Source organism: Bos grunniens, chromosome 8 (assembly GCF_055505025.1).
Source record: "Bos grunniens cultivar Pamir isolate PY7600 chromosome 8, Bosgru_T2T1.0, whole genome shotgun sequence".
NCBI classification, from domain to species: Eukaryota; Metazoa; Chordata; class Mammalia; order Artiodactyla; family Bovidae; genus Bos; species Bos grunniens.
The window spans coordinates 84,615,861-84,643,264 of record NC_141172.1 but is presented as its reverse complement, the minus strand read 5'-3'; the positions used below and the strand labels follow the sequence as shown (position 1 = coordinate 84,643,264).

The 27,404-nt window shown below is 49.6% G+C and overlaps 1 protein-coding gene across 7 annotated transcripts in view; it reads right to left on the bottom strand.

The window, feature by feature from the left end:
• Positions 1-27,404, bottom strand: part of PHF2 (PHD finger protein 2) — a 93,333-nt gene that overhangs the window by 26,330 nt on the left and 39,599 nt on the right. For all 7 annotated transcript variants that reach the window (XM_086315638.1, XM_086315635.1, XM_086315634.1 and 4 more), the window contains exons 2-4: positions 13,891-13,976; positions 8,548-8,662; positions 1,580-1,740 (exon numbers count right to left, since the gene is read on the bottom strand). In XM_086315638.1, the coding sequence (XP_086171764.1) occupies positions 1,580-1,688 (109 nt within the window). In that variant the 5' untranslated portion in view covers positions 1,689-1,740; positions 8,548-8,662; positions 13,891-13,976. The remainder of the gene's footprint in view (positions 1-1,579; positions 1,741-8,547; positions 8,663-13,890; positions 13,977-27,404) is intronic.

Genomic DNA, 27,404 nt, shown 5'->3' with positions numbered 1-27,404 from the left:
TGTAATAAAGGGAAATAATGGAACTGTGATTATACATTTTTGAAAACTGTTAGTGCTGTGTACTGGAATCTTCATGGGTAAAATGATGTTATGTACCAGAAATTTGCTTTCAAATAATTGGAGGAAGACAGAGTTGGGGAGATGAATTAACACTCCAAAGCTGGTGGGTTCTCTGACCAGTACTGGATACATGGGGGTTCACTGCTTACTTCTCTTATTCTGTGTGTGTATGAAAAGTTGCATTAAAAAAAAAAAACCCAAGAAGTGAAAGAAAGACCTTTAGACCTCTGGACCATCTCCTCCCTTATTCAGTAAGCCTCTTCCCACTCCTGCAGGCACAGCTGATCGGGCAGCAGGGGAAGCAGCATCCAAGGCAGGGCTGGCCCTACCCTTTGCAGCTGGCTGATCCTGGGGCCTAGGGACAGAGTTGTGAGCAGGACAACACTAGCTCCTATGTAAAAATAGCTTATAAAAATGCCTGACACCTGGTAGGCACTCACTAAATATTATCTGTTATTATAGGTGCTACGACATGGCAGAAACTCCCCTGGACAGCTGTCGCTGCCAGAATGAAAATGTGAGTCCTTTCTTCCTCCCCAGCACAAGCTGGTCATCCTTGGGCTCTCCCCTGGTGGGCTCCAGAGAAAGGGTGTTTCCCATCCCAGCCCCATTCTCCAGAATGCCACTGACTTCCTGAGTGGCTTGTACAGATGCTCTCCCTGAATTCTCATACCCATCTGCCCCCCACCCACAACTCACAGCATTAGGGATGCAGAGGCTCAAGAGCTCATAGACTGAACAACTTGTCTGAGGGCCTCAAGTACCTGTACCCTCCCATCCGGTAAGTGGCCAGAGCGGGCCAGGGCATTTGCCTTTTCAGGGTCTTTCCTTTCCCCTCTCCGCACTGGTCACCCAGGCATCCCTGTGACCACCCCAAGCCCTGGCAACCATGAGAGCCTCAGAGCCAGGGCAGTGTGGCCACCAGCCCCTCCGAGGTCACTGCAAGTGCATGCTGGCCTCTCTGTGCCAGATGATGCTGGGCTACATGGAGAGAGGCTACATCTGGCCTCTCTGTGTCAGATGATGCCGGCATGTACAAGCACCTGCCCCACCCAGAGGTGTCCTGATCAAGTGGGTCCATAGCACTGAAAGCTGCGGGGAACACAAGACAGGGCACCAAAAGTACCAGCGAGAACCCAAAGGGGTCCAGAAGGACAGGAAGCCCTGGGGCCACGGGAAGGCATGCCTGGGGCAAACGAGGGAGGTCAGCTGGGGAGGACATGGCACAAAGCTCAGGGGCAGAGGGCCACACAGTCGAAGTCCTCCCAGGCGTGACTATCATTAGCGCCCAACAATAACGAAGCCAGGGGACGCCATGCAGCCTCCATTCTGTGGGCACAGTAACTGAGAAGGGAGGAGGCCTGGGTCACACATCATTTGCTGGGGCATGGGGTCTCGTTCTAAGAAGAACCCCCCTAATGGAGCCTGGGAAGGGACCGGGAGTCATACCAGCTCACAGTGTATACAGGGACTCCTGGCTCAGGGAACCCATAACTCACTTGCAGGAGAGGACACTTACCCACGTAGTTCTCGACGTCACTGACGTAGAAGGTGGGGGCTGGGACCGCCAGGCCCAGCCCCTCTTTCTTGGGGACAAGGATGGGCTCGGTGAAGCCATGCTCTTCCATGTAGCCCAGTGTGAGCTGGCTGCCCGACACGCGGGCTACCACATCTTCTGCACTGCAGGGAAGTACAAGTCGGAGGTCACGTCAAGCCCAGGTCCCAGCCTCCATGACAGGCCTGGGTAGGGCCTCAGGGCTGGAGACATGGAGCCTGAGCTCTAGCCTGAGCTCTGCCCCCACACCCCAGAAGGAACGCCTCACTCAGTGGTCACAGGGCAGCTACAGGGTAGACATGGCAGAGTCCCACACACACACTCATCACAAGACCCTCGAGGTCCAGGAGTCCAGGGCCGTGGCGAGTGGAGAATGGGGACATGCCACACCTGTCCCTCTTACTATGACAGAGCGAGGCTCGAGAGGTGTGAGCAAGATCCCTCCTCAACCTCCCTGCTCTCCACTCGCCCCTCATTCAATAGTACTCTTCTTGAGTGCTCAGAGGTCAGACCGCTGCACAGGGGTTAGATCCTAAGGGCACAGCTGATGGAGATAAACCTCTTTTCACAGAGAACCTACCCCCTGGACAAGCTAAACACAGGACCCAGGGTGGCTGAGGTGCTGTGGTCAGCAGCTCTCCTGTCTCCTGTGTGCTGGATGCCACCCTGGGTGCCAGGGACCTGTGGGGCCCAGCTGCAAAGACCCCTGTAGGCTGATGCTGGAGAGGGGTTTTCATCAGGTAAGCATGAAATGCCATTAACCCACAGCTGAGAGCAGTGCTACAGCGGAGAGGACAGGAAGCAGGATCAGACTGGGCCTGTTGAAGCCTGGGGGAATGGGAGTGAGAGGGGCAGGGCTCCGAGTAGAGAGTACGTACTAGCAAAGGCCTTGGGGAGAGGAAAATGTGACAAGTGTGATGAATGAGAAGAACCAGGGTGGCTGGGGCAGGGAGGCAGAGGGAAGCACCCAAGTCAGTGGTAGGCCAGGCCACCTCATGCCAAGAGCACTGGGGAGCCACTGGACAGCTTGAGCAAGGCAGTGACAGTCAGAGGTTCATCTGGCTGCTCTGCAGACATACAGTGGACAGCAGCAGGACCAGGGTGGGGCAGGTGACCACAGAGGAGGAGGTTCAGCATGCAGTGCCTGCACCAGAAGGTGACAGTGAGAGGGAGGTGGCAGACTCAAGAATCAGATGATGTCTGGGCAAAGGTGAGCAGCCGAGGGACTGGTCATTGTGATCAAGGGACTGGGGCAGGAGTGGGGTTGGAGCAGACCTAGAACTGAGGAGGGACACACTTGTTGGGACTGGCCAGTGGATGCAGGTGCACATCCAGACAGGTCAGGAGCTCAGAAGGACCAGTGGCTGGAGAAAGAAGCTGAGGAACTGCTGGCCAAGGGACAATCTATGAGGCCAGAGAAACAGATAGTGGGGACCGAGCGGAGTTCCCAGAATCCCTCAGAAGAGCCGTGAGCAGGGGAGATCAGGCAGGGAGGACAGCCAGCACGGCATGGTGTCACGGCCTCTACGGAGGACATCTGACTCCAGGTGGGGGGCCCGCACCACTGCCATGTGTTAACAAGGGCCAGTTAAGTGAGGACTGAAGAGTGATTCTGGGGTTTGGGCGGAGTGTTAGGGATAATCCAGAAGGACTGAGCAGAGGGTGAGGAAGAAGGAGGAGTGTGCTGGGCAACTGCTGTGAGAAGCTCTGGGAGCACTGGGACAGCAGAGTCAGCCACGGAGGCCAAAAGGCAGTGGGAGGTAGAAGGCTGCCCTTGACAAGCTGGAATCCCAGGCTCTTTTCTAGTCACTAGTGAGAGTTCTGGATTCACACAATACCCAATGGATTGGGTCTGGAACTACAAAACCCATGGGGGCCCAGCAAGAGGCAAATATGAACCATTGTGTGGGGATACCTCAGAGCCCAGGGCAGACTGGCTGCCATGGGCATCTTGCCCCACACAAGGAGGTAAACCCCCAGGAGGAAGGGCCAGCAGCCTCATCTGCCCAGAGAAGTAGAGCCCAAGGACTGAGGATAATAGGATAATCGTAAAGGGGATTTTAAGACAAATACATTAAACCCATTCAAAGGGATAAAGAGAAGATAAAGCAAAGATCAGAGAAGGAGGGGAAAGAATAGGCAACAATGAAAAGGAATAGGAATTATAGAAAAGAAAAATATGATGATTGAAATGTTTACAACTCAGCAGATACATTAAATGGTAGCTGGCTAAACAACATTGAATTTGATTAAAAAAAAAAAAAGATTTCAAAAAGTAAGATAGAATGGGGAAGAAGTGCTATTAAAACAGAAAACAGAACATGTTTCAGAACTTAGATAAAATACGACACCTCAAATTAAAAGTGCTTACTGAATCCTGAGAAGGATAAATAAAAGCAAATGCACATTAGAAGCTTCACAGTATACTTATGGTATATCAAAAATAAATTAAAAAAAAAATCTCAAAAGTTTCCAGACAGAAAAACAGATTATTCACCAAAAATGAAAATGAAACAAAACAAAAACTCCAGCAACTAGGCTGATAACAGTAGCAAGAAATGTCAAAAGAAACACAATATTATAATATCTCCGGAGTTAAAGGAAAATAACTTATAACCAGAATTTTAGATCCATTTTAGAAAATTAGAATCATGTAAAAATAAAGATGAAATAAAAATATTGTCAGACACAGAAAATATTTTTATAGAGCTTTTTTGGAAGAACTACTAAAGGATATAACTCAACAAGGAGGAAACCAAATCTTGAAGGAAGGAGTGGGATTCAAGAAATAATGGAAAACTGATCTCCAGATTCCACACAATCCCTCTCTTAATACCACCTGACTACTCTGCAGAAACCCACACGATGAACTTGAAATACTGAGGAAATACAAGGCACACAGATGACCACAACATTTTTTATGAAGAACAAGTTGGAAGGTACTTTCCAATTTCAAGATTCACTACAAAGCTACAGTAATCAAGATTGTGTGGTACTGGCATAATACGAGACATATGGATCAGTGGAACAGAATTGAGTGTCCAGAAAAAACCTAAACATCTATGGTTAACTGCTTTTCATCAAGGGTACCGTGATAATTCAATGGCAAATGAATAATCATTGTAATAACTGGGAGAACTGGATATGCACATGCAAAAGCATGAAGTTGGACCCTTACCTCATACCATATACAAAAATTAACTCAAAATGAGTTAAAGTCCTAAATATAAGAGCTAAAAACTACAAAACTTTTAGAAGAAAACATAGGCATAAGTCTTAATGACCTTAAATTTGGCAATAGTTTCTTTTTGTTTTTGTCTAAAAACACAAGCAGCAACAGAAAAAATAACTTGGACTTAAAAGCATCACTACGAGCAAAGCTTGTGGAGGTGACAGAATTCCAGTTGAACTATTCCAAATCCTGAAAGATGATGCTATGAAAGTGCTGCACTCAATAAGCCAGCAAATTTGGAAAACTCAGCAGTGGCCACAGGACTGGAAAAGGTCAGTTTTCATTCCAATCCCAAAGAAAGGCAATGCCAAAGAATGCTCAAACTACCGCACAATTGCACTCATCTCACATGCTAGTAAAGTAATGCTCAAAATTCTCCAAGCCAGGCTTCAGCAATATGTGAACCGTGAACTTCCTGATGTTCAAACTGGTTTTAGAAAAGGCAGAGGAACCAGAATTGCCAACATCTGCTGGATCATGGAAAAAGCAAGAGAGTTTCCAGAAAAACATCTATTTCTGCTTTATTGATTATGCCAAAGCCTTTGACTGTGTGGATCACAATAAACTGTGGAAAATTCTTCAAGAGATGGGAATACCAGACCACCTGATCTGCCTCTTGAGAAATGTGTATGCAGGTCAGGAAGCAACAGTTAGAACTGAACATGGAACAACAGACTGGTTCCGAATAGGAAAAGGAGTTCGTCAAGGATGTATATTGTCACCCTGTTTATTTAACTTATATGCAGAGGACATCATGAGAAACGCTGGACTGGAAGAAACACAAGCTGGAATCAAGATTGCGGGGAGAAATATCAATAACCTCAGATATGCAGATGACACCACCCTTATGGCAGAAAGTGAAGAGGAACTAAAAAGCCTCTTGATGAAAGTGAAAGTGGAGAGTGAAAAAGTTGGCTTAAAGCTCAACATTCAGAAAACGAAGATCATGACATCCGGTCCCATCACTTCATGGGAAATAGATGGGGAAACAATGGAAACAGTGTCAGACTTTATTTTTCTGGGCTCCAAAATCACTGCAGATGGTGACTGCAGCCATGAAATTAAAAGATGCTTACTCCTTGGAAGGAAAGTTATGACCAACCTAGATAGCATATTCAAAAGCAGAGACATTACTTTGCCAACAAAGGTTCGTCTAGTCAAGGCTATGGTTTTTCCTGTGGTCATGTATGGATGTGAGAGTTGGACTGGGAAGAAGGCTGAGTGCCGAAGAATTGATGCTTTTGAACTGTGGTGTTGGAGAAGACTCTTGAGAGTCCTTTGGGCTGCAAGGAGATCCAACCAGTCCATTCTGAATGAGATCAGCCCTGGGATTTCTTTGGAAGGAATGATGCTAAAGCTGAAACTCCAGTACTTTGGCCACCTCATGCGAAGAGCTGACTCATTGGAAAAGACTCTGATGCTGGGAAAGACTGGGGGCAAGAGGAGAAGGGGACGACAGAGGATGAGATGGCTGGATGGCATCACTGACTTGATGGACGTGAGTCTGAGTGAACTCCGGGAGTTGGTGATGGACAGGGAGGCCTGGTGTGCTGCGATTCATGGGGTCGCAAAGAGTCGGACACAACTGAGTGACTAATCTGATCTGATCTGAATGAAAATTTAAAACTTTTGTGCTTCAAAAGACAGCAAAAAAGTGAAAAGACAGCCCATAAAATTGGAGAAAGGATTTGTACATCATATATCCAATAAGGAGTTTGTATCTAAAATATACAAAGAATTCTTACAACTCAAAAAGACAAAAAACAACTTTCAATGGGCAAATGACAGATACCCAACAAGAACATGAAAAGGTTCATGTTCTCAACATCACTAGTCATCAGGGGAATTCAAATTAAAACCACAGTGAGAGACCACTTCACACCTGCAAGTATAGACAGACAGAACCACCATGAAAATGAAGGTCACTCAGTTGTGTCCAGCTCTTTGCAACCCCATGGACAATACAGTCCATGGAATTCTCTAGGGCAGAATACCATAATGGGGAGCCTTTCCCTTCTCCGGGGGATCGTCCCAACCCAGGGATTGAACCCAGGTCCCCCAAATTGCAGGCAGATTCTTTACCAGCTGAGCCACAAGGGAAGCAACTCAAAAAGTCAGATAATAGCAAATTCTAGTGAGGACACGGAGAATGTTTTAAAACCCTCAGACACTGCTGGTGGGAATGGAAAGTGGTGTGGGAATTTGCTGTATGACTCAGGGAACTCAAACCAGGGATCTATAACACCTAGAGGGGTGGGGTAGGGAGGAAGGTAGGAGGGAGGTTCAAGAGGGAGGGAACATATGCAGATCTATGGCTAATTCCTGTTGACGTTTGGCAGGAACCAACACAGTTCTGTAAAGCAATTATCCTTCAATTAAAAAAAATTAATTAATTAAAAAAAAAGAAACAGCCTGGCAATTCTTCAAACAATTATATATTAAGTTACCCCTAAAAAAATGAAAATATATGTCCAAACAAGGTATTTTACAAGAACATTTATGGTAGAATTCTTCACAGTAGTAAAAAATCAGAAATAACTCAAATTTCTATCAGCTGATGAATGAATAAACAAAATGCAGTCTATCCAAAGGGAATATTACTCAGCCATAAAAAAGCAATGAAGCACTGACACTTGCTACACTCTGGATGAACCTTGAGGATATTATGCTAAGTAAAATAAGCCAGTCACAAGGACGACATATTATATAATTTCTTTTAGATGAAATGTTCATAATAGGCAAATCTACAGTGATAGAAAGCATGATTAGTGGCAGGACTTCTAGGAGGAATGTGGATCATAAATTTATTTTCGAGGTGATGGAAACCCTTCAAAATTAACTGGTGTGGTGCACAGAGCTGTGAATACACTGAATTGTACCCTTCATATGGATGGATTATATGGTATATGAATTATATCTCAATAAAGATGGGAAAAAAGAAAATAAGAAAGAAGCCAGAGAGGAAAAATACCTTATCCATAGAGGAGCAAGGAAAGAAGTTGCACTGAATTTCTCACCAGAAACCTTGCACTCAAGTAGAGAATGGAATGAGTCATTTAAAATGTTAAAAGAAAAACCCCGCCAACTTAGGAATCTGTGTCCATCAAATTATCCTTCAAAAAAAAGGAGTAAAGACTTTGTCAGACAAACAGAAACTGTCTTCCAGCTGTGAAGGGCCAAGGGTGGTTCAGAGCCGCTGTCTATACAACCACATGTCCACACAGTCAGGGTGCCCCCCCTCACCAGAAGTGATTTCCGTGACCCTGATCCTGCCCTCTGCCCTCACAAGGACAAGGGTGTACAGGGGGAGGGGCACTCTAAGAAGAACCAGGGACACCCCACCAGGACATGCGCACAGAGGAAAGCCCATGGCTATGATACCAGGACCCGCCACATCCACATCAGGCTGGATACCAGCCCCCACTCCTGGTCCATAAAGTGGGGACAGTGGCTCTCTCTCAGGAATGTGCCGTCGGAAGGGCCATACCAGGTGGGGGAGATAAGACTCTTCCCTCCAGGGCTGTGAAGGTCACAATCACCTATTTGGGGAGGTGCTGAGAAGGGAGAGATCAGCTCCCATACTGGGAGCACCTGGAGTTTCTGCGACTTTGCTGCTTCCCCTGGAGGGAAGCCCATGGCCCTGGAGCCCCAGTGCGGGGTGCGTATCCAGCCTCAGGCTGGAGAGGAACAGGCTGCTCACCTGGGAAAGGTCCGGCTCCTCAGCTCCTTGATGAAGAGCTGGCTGCCATTCTGCACGGGTTTCACTTCCGGCGTCTGCCCGGGGCCATGTTTATGCCAGGTTCGCTTCTTCTTCACTGTGGGGGAAACAGGAGGCAGGTCGTCACCTGCAACACCCTCCCCTCCTCATGCCTGCAGAGACCCAGCCAGGAGGGCAGCCACCATGAATGCTGCAAGACTCAGACCTCTCAGAGGCAAAGAAGTTGGGGTTCCCTGGCCCCCACCCACCCAGCCTCCCCAGCCTCTCAGGACCCCGAGTTGACACATGGTCAGGAACTCCCACCTCTCACATCCTGAGTCACAGCCCCCACCTCACCTCTTACCCCATACTTCCCAACCTGCTGGCTCAGATGATGGCACTCAAAGCTGGGGCTTCCTAGGGCCCCACCTCACTCAGCACTTAGTCTGCTGAGAACTCTTCAGAGGCGCCCCCTGAGAAGCTCCCACCCACGGTCATTTTTCAGGACCCTTCTCACCTGTCTTACCCTCAGACTTGCCCTCAAATAGCACAGACTGCTGCCCTTCCCCACTGGGATCTTTGCTGCCATGACAACCCACAACTCACAGGCAGAGCAGCCCAGCCCCATCTTCTATGCCCACTGCCCTCCCCACTCCCTGCCCACCACTGCCTGCCCATCCTCAGGGTATCGTATTGTCACACCTGCTCCCAGGGCACTGGACACACACTTCTTGGACTTTTACACGTGAGAATGAACACCTGTGCCTCCTGGGCTGTGACACATGCTCACGCACGTACACACATGCACATCCACATGCAACCACACATGCCCTTACGGGACCAGGACAGGCACGTGCACACTAGGACACACACACACATAAGGACAAATATGCACACACACTAACATACGCTCCTACTGGACTTCGAGTTCCCAGAGGGAAGGAAGCTATTTCCTTGATACCTTCGGCCCCATTCAGGGCAGCCATGGATAACTCAGTGAGTGAAGATGGGCCAGGCATGGAGACCCATCCTGGGGGACTGCCTCGCAGGGTTTTAAACATGATTCTCAGGCAGAGATGTGACTGGAGGTGAGGGAGAGCTGGCGGGGCCCTTAGAGTGTCTGTCCTTCACAGACAGGGATCGGGTAGGGGCTGCAGTCCTCCTGCATTTCAGTGGTTGTGGGGATGAAGGGAGCTGACGACTGCTCCTGGGTGGGACCTGCCTAAAGCAGGAAGCGGAAGGCACTGGATGCGGGGTGGCTGAGCTGACCTCTGTTCCAAATTGCCACCTCTTCCCTGTCTCATCAAGTCATAGTTCCTTGAGACTGTCTCCTAAAATAGGTGATATATACATCATGCTTGGTCTCCCAGACCAAAGTGCAAGTGCATATTATGGAAATCAGGCCCGGTCCTACAAAGGAGGGGCTGGAGCTAGAACTTCCGGTGGCAGCACCAGACCCAGTGAAAGTGAAAGTCGCTCAGTCATGTCTGACTCTTTGCAACCCCATGGACTACACAGTCCATGGAATTCTCCAGGCAAGAATACCGGAGTGGGTAGCCTTTCCCTTCTCCAGGGGATCTTCCCAACCCAGGGATCAAACCCAGGTCTCCCACATTGCAGGCAGATTCTTTACCAGCTGAGTCACAAGGGAAGCCCCACCAGACCCGGAGAGGAGTCCAAATCTTTCTTGCCCACCTATCCTATAGCTGTGTGACTCTAGGCAAGTTAGTGGGTGTCTCTGTGTCTCATCTTTAATGCTGGTTCTGGCTTCCTGGGCTCCTCGTGAGTATGGAGGGCCCTGTGCCAGGAGACACATGGGGTGACTGAGTCTTGGAGGAGGCATACAGCCCAGAGACAGCACATATGCAGGCAACAGTGGGCAGCAGAAGAAAGAAGCAGCATCTCCTCTGCCTTCCAGGAGCCGGGCCTGGGGCCCCTGCTGACCAGGGGCCAGTGGCAGTCTTGGGCCATCTGGGCTTCCTGGGCCCTTATTCAGGACTGGGCAGCTTCAAGCACCTCGTGTAGAGGCTGGAATATGCCTGATACTGTGGCTGGAGCAGGTATGCTGGGACAACAGCCAAAGATGAAGCTGTGAGGCAGGTCTGAGTTCACAGGGGCTACTCTTGAATCCCTCTGCAGCCCTGACTGGTGGGCTCCTTCCCTCCCCAGGGTCTAAGACCCTCCTGAGCTCTAAGGCTGAGCCTTCCCTGCCTATGGGTGGCCCAAGACACCGTCTTACAAGCTACCCAGGGGACAGCTGGAAGCTGGCGGGGACTCAGCAGACCCCTCTGGGTTACAGGGGCAATACGTATATCCCTAAGACATTTGACAACACAGCTCAGCCCACCCTCCTAAGCATAGCTTGCCCCATCCCAAAGGTGTGACAGCAATGCTTGCCTCAGGAAAAAGGAAAAGATAAGAAATTAGTAAGTAACCTCTTAAAAGTCTTTTGGACTCTGTGGGAGAGGGAGAGGGTGGGATGATTTGGGAGAATGGCATTGAAACATGTATAATATCATATATGAAATGAACTGCCCATCCAAGTTCGATGTATGATACTGGTTGTTTGGGGCTGGTGCACTGGGACGACCCAGAGGGATGGTACGAGGAGGAAGGAGGGAGGGGGGTTCAGGATGGGGAACACGTGTACACCCGTGGCAGATTCATGTTGCTATATGGCAAAACCAATACAATATTGTAAAGTAATTAACCTCCAATTAAAATAAATAAATTTATTTTTAAAAATTTTCCTTAAATTCTAAAGGAAATCAATCCTGAATATTCATTGGAAGGACTGATGCTAAAGCCGAAGCTCCAGTACTTTGGCCACCTGATGAGAAGAGCCAACTCATTAGAAAAGACCCTGATGCTGGGAAAGATTGAAGGCAGGAGAAGGGGATGACAGATGATAGATGGTTGGATGGCATCACCGACTCGATGGACATGAGTTTGAGCAAGCTCCGGGGGACAGTGAAGGACAGGGAAACCTGGCGTGCTGCAGTCTACGGGGTCGCAAAGAGTCAGACTCGAATGAGTGACTGAACAACAAAACCTCTTAAGCAGTCATGGAGCCAACAAGAGGAAACACTAGGATTCAGAATCACTTTAAGGGTCATGTCACTTGCCTCCCATGAGCCTTCATGGGAGCCTGTGGGCCTGAGAGTCACAAACCAAAGTCAGTCCAAGGGGCAGATGGCAACAGCATGGACAGGGAACCCTGCGAGCTCGCAAAGACAAGGCAAAGCACGAGGGGTGTGGCCTCAGGTCCAGCTGCTCCGGGAGCCCCGCCTCCATCCATTCCCAGGGCTCCATCCCCCGCCCCCACCCTGTCCTGGCCCTCTCCCTGCTGTCCTCACCTCACTGTGCCCACCACAAACCGCACCCAGGCCAGGACAGGGAAAGGAGGCAGGCGCGTGGGCTTGGGTGGTTCCCAGGGGGCACAGGGTCATCAAGGGGCCTTCCCGCAGAAGGTGTGACTGGAGTTCATGCAGCAAAAACCAACCAGTGTGTCACAGACAGGCTCTGGTCAGGGCACACACATGTAAAATGATCGGTGATAGGCAGTGTGGGAATGCCCACTGGCGGAAGCTGCTAGAATCTGTGCTTTCATCCCTGATGGACACACAGCCCATCAGTGGAGTCTGAGTCACAGAATTTATAAAGCACATGTGCACGCACACACACAATGCACACATGCACACACACAGTCAGGGAGGGTTGGGTCCCCCCAGGCGGCAGTCCCACACTGCTGATCTAGGACAGTGCTATAGAGGCATCCTGGCCCCCCAGCCTCCCTGAGCACACCCCAGGGTAGTGCCTATCATCAGCTGGGTGGTGTCTCCCAGCTCCAGCCCTTATCGGCCCCCCATCCCACTCCCGGGGCCACGAGGTGCAGACCCGGGTGCACACCCTGTTCATCTACCCTAGCCTCCTGGAAGTTCATGAGGTATTAGAAATGTAGACTAAGCCACGGGGCGACAGGCATCCTCCTGTGTCTGCTGTGAAGCCATTACCAGAAGGATCGGGTACTTTAGGGCAGACATATTGCGAGCAGCGGTGCTGCCAGCCTCTAGGGCTGTGAGGGTAAGTTAGGAATTTGAGAACCTTCATGCCTGGGAAGTTCAGAAGCCACCAGGCCTTCTTGTCTTCTTCTCATGCATTTACCACATGCCCACAATGTGCTGGAAAGTAGGGCACAAAAGCCAAAATAAATACAGTTCCTACGGTCACTCAGTGATGATAGAGCACAGGCTAGGCAAAAAGAGAGGCCCAAGAAAGGTCGAGGTGAGGCAAGACGACTCTTCACCCAGCTTCCCAAGGGGCTAGGTTGGGCTTGCTTTGCTGGCCTCAGCCTACAGAATAGGACCGCTGGGGATGGGCTCCGGGTGGGCTCCTACCCCACCCTGTGCCAGTGGATCTACAGGACTCCATACCTCTATGCCCACTGGATCCACTGGGTTACCCCACCAGGGCTACAGGGCTCTAGCCCCGGCAGATCATGGTTCTTCTCCCATGTGGACCTGGCCTTGGAACTTGCCTCCCAGCCTTGATGTGGGGCCCTTTAGAGCCACCCTGGATGAGCCCATGCCTTGGAGAGCACCCACTAGGTGCCCCCCACACCCTGAAAGGGCCACATGGAAGGGGAGGGTGATAAAGTCATTGTGATGTACAAATAGTAGTGTGAGAATGGGAATTCTTTTGCATTTCAAAAATACAAAACTCCTTGGCCATATACTTCAATTAAGGAAAAAAAAAAAAAAAAACTATTAGTTGTCCTCTCTGTACTCTTACTTATTAATAATGTAGAACTGACAAGAAATAAAATGCTTTGCATTGCTGAAAAAAAGATAGAGAAAGGGGATCACCTAAGATTCCAAGCAAGGAGTTCTGGAGATAGGAAGGAGAACAGGTTCCCAATAATGCACATTCCTAGAGCGCTACATAGATAAGAAGCGGCCAGCTGGGCAGAGCTGCGATGGATGGCTCCTTGGACATCTCCCAGGCTATGTCCCCATCTCGCATTGCCTGGTCACTGCGAATGCTAGAGTTTGCAACCCCTGTCCTGGCCTTTGGAGGCTGGTGGGCTCTCTGCAAAGGTCATGAGGGGCCCTAGATGCATCTGCAGGCAGGAGATGATCAGGAGGAGCCACAACCAGCCCACTAAGGCCATGAGGGGCAATAAATGAGACAGAAGGAGGTCCCTAGGCACCAGAGACCCCTGGCTGCAACCACACAGGGCAGTTGACTCCAGCAAGGTAGGGTCCAGTTGGGGCTGGGATCAAGGTCAAGCAGAGACCTCACCCCCATAGTCAGATCCAAGGGGCAGCAGAATGGTGCTATACTTACAGGTGGACTTCCCGTGGGTTTTCTCACAGTTTGGGCAGTGGTATATGTCAATGTCTGGGGCCTCCTCCTCTTCCACTCCAACACAGCTGAAATGGAGGAGAAATAGATTATCACCAGCAGTCAGCAACTCCTTAAGTGCTTCCCCTGCAAAGCTCGGCAACACCCTGGGAGAAAGGGAAGGTGGTATGAAGGCAGTTGGGGCAGAGTATGTGTGACGACAGTAACTCACAGGTATGGGATGGGGGACTCAAAATGGAGAGGGAGGGTCAAGGAAGGCCTCGCCATGTGTGACTGGGAGAGGCAGAGGGGACTGGCCAGACTTTAGGCTTGCCTCTAAGAAAGCCATCACTACCTGTCACCACAGAGTCCAGAGAGGCTGAGGCAGGAGGCGGGAGATGGGGTGTCTCACAGCCCAGGCACTCCCATCATTTCACCACAGACAGTCTGCAGCCATGGGCAGGGCCCCTGCAGACCCCAGGGAGCTGTACCATGGTGCTAGGACAACTAGATATCAGAAGGGTGAAACTGAACAATTACCTCACACCACACACAAAATTAACTCAAAATGGATTAACAATCTAAATATGAGAGCTAAAACTATAACACTGTTAGAAGAAAACACAAGGGTGAATCTTCATGACCTTGGATTTGGGCACAAATAGGACATCAAAAGTACAAGCAACAATGAGAAGGAAATGGCAGTCCACTCCAGGATTCTCACCTGGGAAATATCACGGACAGAGAAACCTGGCAGGCTATCTCCATGGAGTCACAAGAGAATTGGACATCCAAGCCAGGCTTCAGCAATATGTGAACCGTGAACTTCCTGATGTTCAAGCTGCTTTTAGAAAAGGAAGAGGAACCAGAGATCAAATTGCCAACATCTGCTGGATCATGGAAAAAGCAAGAGAGTTCCAGAAAAACATCTATTTCTGCTTTATTGACTATGCCAAAGCCTTTGACTGTGTGGATCACAATCAACTGTGGAAAATTCTGAAAGAGATGGGAATACCAGACCACCTGATCTGCCTCTTGAGAAATTTGTATGCAGGTCAGGAAGCAACAGTTAGAACTGGACATGGAACAACAGACTGGTTCCGAATAGGAAAAGCACGCCAAGGCTGTATATTGTCACCCTGTTTATTTAACTTATATGCAGAGGACATTATGAGAAACGCTGGGCTGGAAGAAACACAAGCTGGAATCAAGATTGCGGGGAGAAATATCAATAACCTCAGATATGCAGATGACACCACCCTTATGGCAGAAAGGAACTCAAAAGCCTCTTGATGAAAGTGAAAGTGGAGAGTGAAAAAGTTGGCTTAAAGCTCAACATTCAGAAAACGAAGATCATGACATCCGGTCCCATCACTTCATGGGAAATAGATGGAGAAACAATGGAAACAGTGTCAGACTTTATTTTCTTGGGCTCCAAAATCACTGCAGATGGTGACTGCAGCCATGAAATTAAAAGACGCTTACCCCTTGGAAGGAAAGTTGTGACCAACCTAGATAGCATATTCAAAAGCAGAGACATTACTTTGCCAACAAAGGTTCGTCTAGTCAAGGCTATGGTTTTTCCTGTGGTCATGTATGGATGTGAGAGTTGGACTGGGAAGAAGGCTGAGTGCCGAAGAATTGATGCTTTTGAACTGTGGTGTTGGAGAAGACTCTTGAGAGTCCCTTGGATTGCAAGGAGATCCAACCAGTCCATTCTGAAGGAGATCAGCCCTGGGATTTCTTTGGAAGGAATAATGCCAAAGCTGAAACTCCAGTACTTTGGCCACCTCATGCGAAGAACTGACTCTGGAAAAGACTCTGATACTGGGAGAGATTGGGGGCAAGAGGAGAAGGGGACGACAGAGGATGAGATGGCTGGATGGCATCACTGACTCGATGGTCGTGAGTCTGAGTGAACTCCGGGAGTTGGTGATGGACAGGGAGGCCTGGCGTGCTGCGATTCATGGGGTCTCAAAGAGTCGGACATGACTGAGTGACTGATCTGATCTGATCTGATTTAGCGACTAAAGAAGACCATGCTAAAAATATTTCCAAGAGTAAAAGATATTTTCTTACCTCCTCTGTTGCTTTAAAAATAGCATTAAAAAAAGGTAAAATTAATATGCCCAAACATTGTGAATAAAAGACTAAAAGTTTAAAAAAAAAGTACAAGCAACAAAAGGAAAAAGAGATAAATTGGACAGTATTAAAATTTAGAACTTTTCTGCATTAAAGGACATCAAGAAAGTGAAAAGGCTTTTCACTGTACAGAATGGGAGAAAATATCTGCAAATCATATTCCTAATAAGGGTCTATCACTGAAATGAATAAAGAACTTCACAACTCAACAACAAAAATGACACATCAATTTTAAAATGGTCAAAGGTCCCAAATAGAAATTTCTCCAAAGAAATACAAATGGCCAACAAGCTCATGAAGAGATGCTCAACATCATTAGTCATCTGGATGCCATGAAATGCAAATGAAAACCAAGAGATACAACTGCACATTCACTAGGATGGCTGTAGTTGAAAAAAAGAAAATGGGAAAAGAGCAAAGACTGGTGAGGATGCAAAGAAATTAGAACGCTCTCGTATCACAGGGCTTTCCTAGTGGCTCAGACAGTAAGGAAACTGCCTGCAATGCAGAAGACCCGGGTTCGATCTCCAGGTCAGGAAGATCCATTGGAGAAGGGAACAGCAACCCACTCTAGTATTCTCACCTGGAGAATTCCATGGACAGAAGAGAATGACGGGCTACAGTCCACGGGGTCACAAAGAGTCAGACACAACTGTGTGACTTTCACAGTGGTTTACATCTCACAGGTAAGGAATGTAAAATGATACAATTTCTATGTAAAAACAGTATGGCAGTTCCTCAAAAAGTTAAACATAAAAGTATCAGATGATCCAGCAATTCCACTCCAAGGTATAGACCCAAAGGAACTAAGAACAGTTTCTCAAACAAATCCTTGTACACAAATACTCACAGCAGCGGTAGTCGCAATAAACAAAAAATGGAAGCAACCCAAATGTCCATTAACTGATGAATGGATAAACAAATTGCAATGCTGCCATACAACGAAGTACTATTCAGCCTTAAAAAGGAACGAAGTGCTGATACACACTACAGCAAAGACGAACCTGAAAAGCATTGTGCTGAGAAAGGAAACCAGATAAAGGAAGCCACATACTGCGATTCCATTCAGATATTCACACCCAGCAGAGGTAAATGTAGAAAGACAGAGACCTACTGGTAGCGCCACTGCACTTCCAATTCCCAGTTTCCTCTAATGGACTCTGTTAACAGCAGCTCCTCCCAACTCCCCCTTTTCCTCTATAAAAGAATGGTCCTCTCCTTTGTTCCCTGGACTTGCCTGTGCTCACCAGAGACCATGTCTCAAACCGTAATTCTTTGTTGTGCCTGAATAAACCCATTTTGCTGGTAAAATAGCTGGCTGTGTCATTAGTTTAGATGAACAGTGCATACTGCAAGTCCACACCGGGCAGTGGTTCTAGGCTACTTCTCACTGGCAGCTCCTGGAGCTCACAGACGCTGAGGATGGCAACCTGCCCTGAAGGGCTTTCCTCTGTCCCAGCAGAAGTCATGCATACCCACAGCCCACTGGGAACCCCTGCCTGCCCCAGGACCCAAGGACAAACGAGAAGGGCTGTCATGGTTCTGCTGCAAGGCCTCTATGTGCCAGCACTGACCCTGCAGGCAGGCAGAAGGTCTCAGGTCAGATGACACAGGGCCCATTCAACAGGTCGGGAGTAAGGTATACCGTGGAAGGCCCAAGGGGCTTCTCCAACGTAGGCTCTAAGGGCACAGGGGGGACCACTCCCACCCAAAGGCCTCATAAGGGTTGAGTTTCAAGTCAATCAAAGGGAAGGAAACCAAAGCACCTTAAAATACAAACCCCCCAGTTGGCATTTCTCAGGCCTAGTTCCTCAGACTGGCTCCCCCAAATACCACCTACTGGTCCCACACATCCCTGAAGCCTCATCATGCTCTGGAAGGCCCACAGCAGGGGCCTCTGTGACAGATGGGGAAACTGAGACCCAGAGGTCACAGCCATGTGCACTGTGCATGCGGATACTCCCACCGCAGCCCTGGGAGCTCGCTCTTTAGAACACCACCATCTGGGGGGCACAGGGCTCACATGGTCCAGGATGGGTCTGGCTGTTTGCTGTGTTGTGCAGGAAGGTCCTGGGACTGAAAGGGAAAGTGAGAGACAAGGAAGGTGGGCCCCGTTCTGCTGGGCACACCTGAGGGCTGCCCCTCACCCAGGAGAGCCACCCAGGGCTTGGGGCTCCCAGGGAGGTGACCCCAGGCAAGCCTGCCCTCTCCTAATGGGAAATACCAGCAGCAACCCCCCTCAGAGCGATGCATCACCGCCCTGTATGTGTCCATGACCCTAACAAGGCCACCTGTGGAAATGAAGTCCCCAGATTCAGCCCATTGGATGTACCGTGTGCAGGGGGGAACCACCCCAATCCTGTCTTAAAGATCCAGCGACCCACTGCCCAGTTCAAGATCCTGTGTGCAGAGCACTAGACCACACCTGCTCACTGCCATTCTGTCAGGGTTGCTTACTGAAAGCAGCTCGTTTATTTTATTATCCCAATGTTAAGCCTTTCTGAGTGCTCCTAAGAAATTATTTGAGATATTATAGAAAATCAGAACAAGAGAAACATCAGAAGCATTTTTCTTGCCCCAAAGCCAGAAGCAAAGACACTGCGGCTCTGAGGGAGACTGTCACCCCAACATGCATCTGGATCAATCACCTAGGTGATTGTTTAGTGTGCGTGATCAACGCCATCCATGGTGAGAAGAGAGGCAGATGTATTCACATTAAGTGGCTGCTAGTGTGATGAGTCATCATTTAAAGACAAAAAAAGAAGCACACATTTCACATTAATACACACCAATCCCCTGCCTTGCTGTACTTAAGTACAGTGGGCAAGTATCAATAGTTAAAGAGCATCCAGCATGGATGTTAAGTCACTTTGGTTTTGTCTGACTCTTCGTGACCCTATGGACTGTAGCCTGCCAGGCTCCTCTATCCATGAAATTCTCCAGGCAAGAATACTGGAGTGGGTTGCCATTTCCTCCTCCAGGGAAGCTTCCCAACCCACGGATCGAACCTGAATCTCCTGCAGCTCTGGGCACTGCAGGTGGATTCTTTACTGCTGAGCCACCAAGGAGCATCAGTTTGAAGAAAATTCCAATTATGCACGTGTCTGCACATGCATGCCCTCTACAGGCACCCTGTTAAGGGCCACCTGAACCCAAGCAGCCAGACTGTACTGAATACGGAAGATACTCTCCCCACTGGAAACCCCTGCTGGCTCACAACAAGAGCTGGACACCCAAGGACTTCTCTGGATGGACACTGGGGGCTCAGCAGGCCCAGCCTGCTAGTCCTCCTGCATGCACGGCAAGGTGCCCAAGGTCCTCACCTGTCCCTGCCCCTTGTGGGACTGCAGCAAAGGCTCTCTGCGGACACAGTGAGCCAAAGAGGCAGGTGAGAAGGGTCCTCGCAGCAACCAGCCCCAGACTCAGGGGCTTCTCAATGGAAGGTGGGTATTGCCCTCCTGGGAAGTAGGCACTGGAGCTTGCCACACACTCCAGGCCCAAGCAAGGGTTCAAAGTTACCTGCCAATGGTCCAAGAGAAAAAGGAGGATGAGGGGCATCAGCTACAAGCTGGGTCCTGGACATGGCCAGGCCCAGCTGCATCCATGTCCCCAGGATCATCACAACCACTCAAGGCAGTCCCAAGTGCAGCCTGGGAGGGTCAGCTCTTTGGGCAGAGCTGGCCAGGGGAGCACACTGGGGAGAGCATGAGGGTAAGGTAGGGGAGGGGAGCGAGAGAGAGGGGAAGTGGAGGCAGGTAGCTCAGGGCAGAAGAGGGAAAAGACCAGAAGCTGGGAAAGGTGCTGTGGGACCAAGGCAGGGGAACCGTACATAGACCTCAGAGGCTAGATGGGGACAAACGTCATCCAGGATATCCGTTCAAAAACAGAACGACAATTTCAACAGCTCTGACACCTTGGCAAAGACACAGGCAGCCAGATAATTGTAGCATTTATCCTTTTTAATGGAGAAGGCAATGGCAACCCACTCTAGTACTCTTGCCTGGAAAATCCCATGGAAGGAGGAGTCTGGTAGTCTGCAGTCCATGGGGTCGCAAAGAGTTGGACACGACTACGTGACTTCACTTTCACTTTTCACTTTCGTGCATTGGAGAAGGAAATGGCAACCCACTCCAGTGTTCTTGCCTGGAGAATCCCAGGGATGGAGGAGTCTGGTGGGCTGCTGTCTATGAGGTCGCACAGAGTCGGACATGACTGAAGCGACTTAGCAGCAGCAGCAACAGTCCTTTTGAACTCTGATGAGAATGCTGCTGCTGCTAAGTCGCTTCAGTCGTGTCCAACTCTGTGCAACCCCACAGACGGCAGCCCATCAGGCTTCCCTGTCCCTGGGATTCTCCAGGCAAGAGTACTGGAGTGGGGTGCCATTGCCTTCTCCATCTGATGAGAATAGTGGTTCCCCAAGCACCCCACAGGCCATATTTCTTAAAGGACAGGAAGTTGTGAGGGCCAAATCCAGCCTGCCCAGCCCCAGTGCCCAGGGTGGAAAGCTGTGGTCCACCCAGGTGGTAGGCAGCAGGCAGAAGCACAGACTGCCAGGACCACCTAAGACATCAACATGGACCCTATTGACCCCACGTTCCCTACATTGGAGAGAATCCAGGTCATCAGGACCCAGGACCCCAGGTCCCTAGGAGAAGGCTGAAATGAATGAGTGACGTTTCTACTGCATTTTCAGGGGCTCATGACCTGATGAGGCTGAGAACTGGTTTGATCTGAGCTCCCAGGGACCCCAGCATGTCAGAAAGTCTACCCCAAACAAATGTTAAGTTCATTTGGTCCCCAGAGCCCAGTAAGTAGAAAGACAACAGAATTTTCAAAGACAGAAGTGAGCGGGAGATAAGACACCAAAGATAACCAAGAAAAAGAGAACTGAGGAGTTTGATGCTGCAGATTTCAGACACTTGCAAAGGTGGCAAAATCAGGTCAGAAATGCCAAAGCAGCCATCCACCCTCCAGGAAGTCCTGCTTGCAAGGAAGCCTGGGTTCCCTGTTCTTTGTACAAAATCCAAACCTACCCCTTGGAGATGCTCCGGTTGTGAGACCAAGGGCCAAGGGGGATCAAGAGAGGAATAGCTCTTCTATGGCCATCCCACAGGAATCCCAGCTCTGCCAGCCAGTAGGGTGACTTTCAGTAGCACGTTCTAGAATCCTACCCCCAAGCATGCAGGGTACAACCTCATGGTAACGGCCCTGCCAGAGGAGCTCCCCAGAGCACAGGCTCCTGGCACGGCCTGGACACCCCACCACTCTCCTCTGCTCAGTCTTTGAGAATCAAGGTTGGAATTTTCTCATGAATCCAAAATTAGACTGCATTGTGGTTTTTTCCTATTGTGTTGTCAAGGATGTTGATTTACCGTAAATCACAACTTCTGTAACACTGTTTTGATTTTTTTAAGTTAGAGGAGGAGCCTCAAAAAAAGGAGGTGGCCCCTTTTAATTCCAGAGGGAAGGTGGAGCCCCCACACTGTGAAGCACCGAGGAGGTCAGAGGTGGCACAGCTGATTTGTCAATAATGGTCACGGCACGTGGGGCCACTTGGACTCATCCTGCCCGTGGAGAAACTAACATGGGAAGAAGCCTCCCCAGATACAGTCGTGTTGCCCAGGTTTAAAAAAGGTTTCCATCCTTTGGGCCAGTAATTCCACAATCTCAAACCTAGTATAAGGCAGAAAGTAGAAATGCACACAAGATTCACATGCAAGATGGTCCACCCCATGATTATTCACAATAGTGAAAAATTAAGAACAGTAAACTTTTCCAGCCAGGAGGTCAGAGACCCAGGTCATGCTTTGCTCACACAGCAGGATATCACACAGTCACCAAAACTCAGGTTTTACACATTTTTGAGTTTACGTGTTTACAATGTGCAGACACTAAACTACAGCCCTGGCACACAGTGACACAAGAGGGCTCCACCCTGGTGCCAGGCAATGGCATGCTTGTTTTCTCTTTACACTTTTCTGTACTTCCCTAAATCACTGAAATGAGTGTGTATTTCTTTCCATAACAAGTAGCAAAAGTCTTGCTTTATTCAGAAGATCAGAACGATGTCCCTTCCTAGCTCATCTCCTCTACATTTCTCAGGTCCTGGTATCCCACTGAGAAGGGTTCCTGAGCTGTCCACCCTGCCACAAGGCTAGGACACTCATCTCAGGGCCCCTGGGTTTCCCCTGGGAGCCTCGCAGAGGGATGAGTCCACGCTGCAGACAACAGGGAGAGGCAGGGTGGGTGGATACTGTATGGAAACCTGGGCGGGCCAGGGAGCCCCAGAAGGCCTGGGGGTGCCCAGCAATTCCCCTCATGATGACTTCATCCCATGTCAAGCCAGCCCCACTTCAGGGCCATCCCCTTCTTCCTGCATTCTCCCACATTTCTGCCTGCAGTCTCCAGAAGGCGCCCAGAAATGGGTCACTGGCACATTTCCACATGACAAAGCCATAGGGATCACAACGCAGTTACAACTTTGCTTCAAGATGGTCACCAGCCACATATCATCAAACTTAAGGTGGTCCTTTAGACCCTAATCACGTGAGCAACCACTCACTGAGTGCCCAGCCACTAGTCCAGGAGCCACACAACCTCCACACGACAGGGGAGAAATCACAGTGGGAGAAGGGATTTGACCCCTTCAGAGCCATACAGGGGCTCAAGACAGTGTGCCTGGTGCTCCCAAGATGCTCCCAGGCAGCAGCTGTCCACAGGTTTTGTGGTTTCACCCTAAGACCCTCAGGTATGGTGTGCAAGGGGAAAACGAAGGCCCAGAGAGGCCCACATTCACCTGGACCACATAGAAGTGGGGCAAGAGCAGGTGAGGTCAGCCAGGTCTGTCTGCACCCCACACCTCATATGCACCTCAGGAGCCCTCACAGCTCCCAGTCAGCCAGCCTGCTGTGCAGAAGCGGGTAGCAAACACTCTGCCACAGAAGGAGCTGGGGGTGCAATAAGGATTGGACCCCTGGTGCAGCTGAGCCCTCAAAGGACAAGTTCATAAAGAGGAACAGGAAACAGGAAACCACCAGACCTGGCCCAGCTGGATGAGCCTGCCAGTGGGTTGCCTGGGTGCCTGGGATGACAGAGTGCCAGCCATGGCCTGGGGGGGCAGCGGAAGACACTGAGCCACAGAGGAGGGTCTCACTCCCAACTCTGGAGGGTAGTCAGCCTGAGGACTCAGTATATCAGGACCCCCAAGGGTCACACATGCAGATGACACCACTCTAATGGCAAAAAGCGAAGAGGAACTAAAGAGCCTCTTGATGTGGGTGAAAGAGGAGAGTGAAAAAGCTGGCTTAAAACTCAGAAATCAAAAAACTAAGATCATGGCATCTGGTCCCATCACTTCATGGCAAATAGAGGGGAAAAAGTGGAAGCAATGACAGATATTTTTCTTCTTGGGCTCCAAAATCACTGTGGATGGTGACTGCAGCCATAAAATTAAAAAATGTTCGCTTGCTCCTTGGAAGGAAAGCTCTGACAAACCTAGACAGCATACTGAACAGCAGAAACATCACTTTGCTGACAATGGTCCGTAGAGTCAAAGCTATGGTTTTTCCAGTGGTCATGTACGGATGTGAGAGTTGGACCATAAAGAAGCCTGCACACCAAAGAACTGATGCTTTCAAACTGTGGTGTTGGAGAAGACTCTTGAGAGTCCCTTGGACTGCAAGGAGATCAAACCAGTCAATCCTAAAGGAAATCAACCCTGAATATTCATTGGAAGGACTGATGCTGAAGCTCCAATATCTCGGCCACCTGATGTGAAGAGTCGACTCACTGGAAAAGACCCTGACTGGGAAAGATTGAAGGCAAAAGGAGAAGAGGGTGGCAGAGGATGAGATGGTTAGCATCACTGATTCAATGGACGTGAACTTGGGCAAACTCCAGGAGATAGTCAGGGAGGCCTGGCATGCTGCAGTCCATAGGGGTGCAAAGTGCTGGATATCACTTAGAGACTGAACAACACCAACAAGGGTCACACAGACCATGTGGCTTCCATCCGGACCTTGTGGGGACCCAGTTACAGAGCAGTGACAGAGCTTTGGTGCGGGCAAGTCTGTCTGCTGAGCCCAGATGTAGACTCGTAGAAAAAACCCAGGCAGGCATTGTCAGAAGGCACTACATTTGGGGGTGGCTATTACACAGTCACAGATAACTAGGGCTGTGGGGAGGGATGAATACTCAGAAGAAATGAAAAGAGGTTCCAGAACATGAAGGACAATTGTTCTCCTAGCCCCTGCTGAGGAGGCAGGTAAGCTTAGAAAGGACTGTATGTACAATGCCCAGCGCCATACCTGGCACAATGCAAGGGCCTGCAAAGACAGTTTACTGCTTGCTGTAGTCATCACCACCTTCACAGTCATAATCACCATCATCATCACTACAACCATCACCATCACGATCAACATCATCACTACTATCACCCACCATCACTATCACCCACCATCACTATCACCATCACCATCTTGGTCACTACAGTCATCACCATCATGATCAACACCATCACCATTATCATCACCACCATCACCATCACCATCTTGGTCACTACAGCCATCACCATCATGATCAACACCATCACCACTATCACCCACCATCACCATCACCATCACCATCTTGGTCACTACAGTCATCACCATCATGATCAACACCATCACCATTATCATCACCACCATCACCATCACCATCTTGGTCACTACAGTCATCACCATCTTGGTCACTACAGTCATCACCATCATGGTCACTACAGTCATCACCATCTTGGTCACTACAGTCATCACCATCATGGTCACTACAGTCATCACCATCATGATCAACACCATCACCATCATCATCACTGTCATCAATTTCTCCCGATGAGCTGATGGATCATGACACAAGCTCTCCCTTCTGTCAGCAAGTGGCTGAGAAAGAGCAAAACTCCAGCGCAAAACAAAGAATCTGCATGGAAAGAATGTCAACATCTATTCCTATTCCCAGATGTGTCATGTCCACTCCTCCAGGACTCAGAGGTGAATGGACTGCAGCCCAGCCCTGCCTGTCTCCAAGGAGAGAATAAGGGGCCAGTGGCCTCTGCTCAGCTGAGACACACCCCATCATACCCACAGCTTTTCCTTCCTGGCTGTAATGTCTTTGTTAGTACTTTTCCACACTTCCCTCAGCAGGATGGGGCACCCAGGGGAATATAAGCTTCCAAGGGGATGGAAGATATGGGGGAATGGAAGCCATGGGCGACAAAGCCATGATGGGGGGATAAAAGCCATAGGCAGACATGCTGGACAGGAGTCTCCCTCATTCTCCAGGCCAACCCAAGAGCACCACCCACAGCAATCTGGAGGAAGCACCACTGTAGGGGAAGAAACCCCTCTCTCCCAGTTCAAAGGTTTAAACAAGGTGGGTCATGACCTTGTAAGTTGATGTCGCTCAGTCTAATGGGTGGAGGTGGAGGTCAAGGTCCTCCATGTTCACATACCTCTTCGGCCAGCCACCGTGAGGCAAGTGACTCGTGTCCCTAGTCTCCTTCATCTGGTATAGGCACAAAGGCAGTGCGAGGGGCAGTGAGAGGGCTCACAGGACAGAGAGGAGCAAGCATAGGGGCCTGGGAAGCGTCCCAAGTGAGGCAGAGTGAAGCCTTGGGGAGTCTACACACAGGTTCCACTCTGGGACAGACAGGACCCTCCCCGGTGAAGGTAAGAGACACAGGCAGAGGCGGACAGGCGACAGTGTGCTGTCCACTCCATGTCACCATCACCTGAGAGGGCTCTCCCAACCCACTTCCCATTTTGAAATTGTAAACCCTACAGAAAAATTGCAATGGATACCTGTCTTCCCTTCACTCAGGTTCTCCAATGGTTAACAATTCCCCTCATTTGCTTTATATCTCTGTAGTTTCCTTCTTTTTTTTTTTCTGAAACATTTGAAAATCTGTTACAGACGTGAGGACTGGCCCCCTAATTCATCACCCTGCAGTCTCCTAAGAACTGAGCTGTCTCCACCATAACCACAACATCAAAGTTAACACCATAAGACATATCCTAAAGCACGTATCTACATATCCATATTTTCCCAGTTGTCTCAACAACATTCCTCACAGCTGTTTGTATTTGACCCCAGATCACACATGGCACCAGCTGCCCAGCCTCTGGCTCCTGAAATGGGGGCGCTGCTGTGTGTGCTTAGGTGCTCAGTTGTGTCCAACTTTGAGACCCCATGGACTGTAGCCCATTAGGCTCCTCTGTCCATGGGGATTCTCCAGGCAAGAATACTATAGTGGGTTGCCATGCCCTCCTCCAGGGGATCTTTCCAAGCCAGGGATCAAACCCAGGTCTCCCGCATTGCAGGTGGATTCTGGATAACCAGCTGAGTTACTAGGGAAGTCCTAGTTGGGGTAGGGGTGCTATTTTTCTCTGGTGCTGTGGCCTTTTGCAGGCTCCAGGCTGGTGGTCTCCTATGTACTCTGCGTTCTGGATTGCCTGGTGTTTCTGCACGACCACACCTGAGCTGCGTTTCTGACACAAATGCCCCATGGGGAGTGTTGGCATAGATCACAGACTTGAGTCAAGCTGTGCCCCCATGGGTCAAGCTGTGCCCCCATGGACATGCAGACTGGAGTCTCTTGGGTGGGACAGGCCCACTATCAGGTCAAAAAGAAGGGACTCTGTTGTGGGGGGGGGAGGTCACTCTGTTGCCCCTGCAATGTCTGACCTACAGCCTCAGTGTCCAGGGCTGACCCAGTTATTGCCCTGGGATTTCCACTTAACAACATGTTCTAGCAAATATATTGTCTTGGCAATATGTCTAGACAACTTTTGGGAAGGCTTTGAAGATCTGGACCCCAAGCCCCACCTAACTTACTGGATCAGGCCCATTTCTAAAGACAAGCTGGGGCCTAGGAGCTGCGAGAACAGGGCCTATTTTAGGAAGCCAGGTGGGGCCAAGCCTATGCTCTTTTCAGCTCTCACCTGGGGTTTCTGTGAGCCATCGGAGCTATAACTTCCTTCATTGGGGCTATAACCCCTTGCAGAAAAGCAGGCCACATGCACAGCATGAGTCCCAGGCTCACTCCTGGTCAGCATCCTTGGCCCTCGGCCATGGTCTCCGCCCAGGTGCCAGCTTTACCTAGGAATTCACTGTTCAACCTCATTTCTTGACTATATTTGCTAAATGAAAACCCCCAGAGCGACTGACTGGAGGAAACCACAGATGGAGCAGACCCCCTCCACGTGAGACATAAGTCACTTATCCTCCATGAACCCTGTTACTCAGCACTAAGCAAACTGCTTTGCCCAGCGCATCTCCAAAGTCCCAACAGCGCTAAAATTCCATGACCTAGAAACTTACAGGCAGCCCCATCCCAGAGAAAGCAG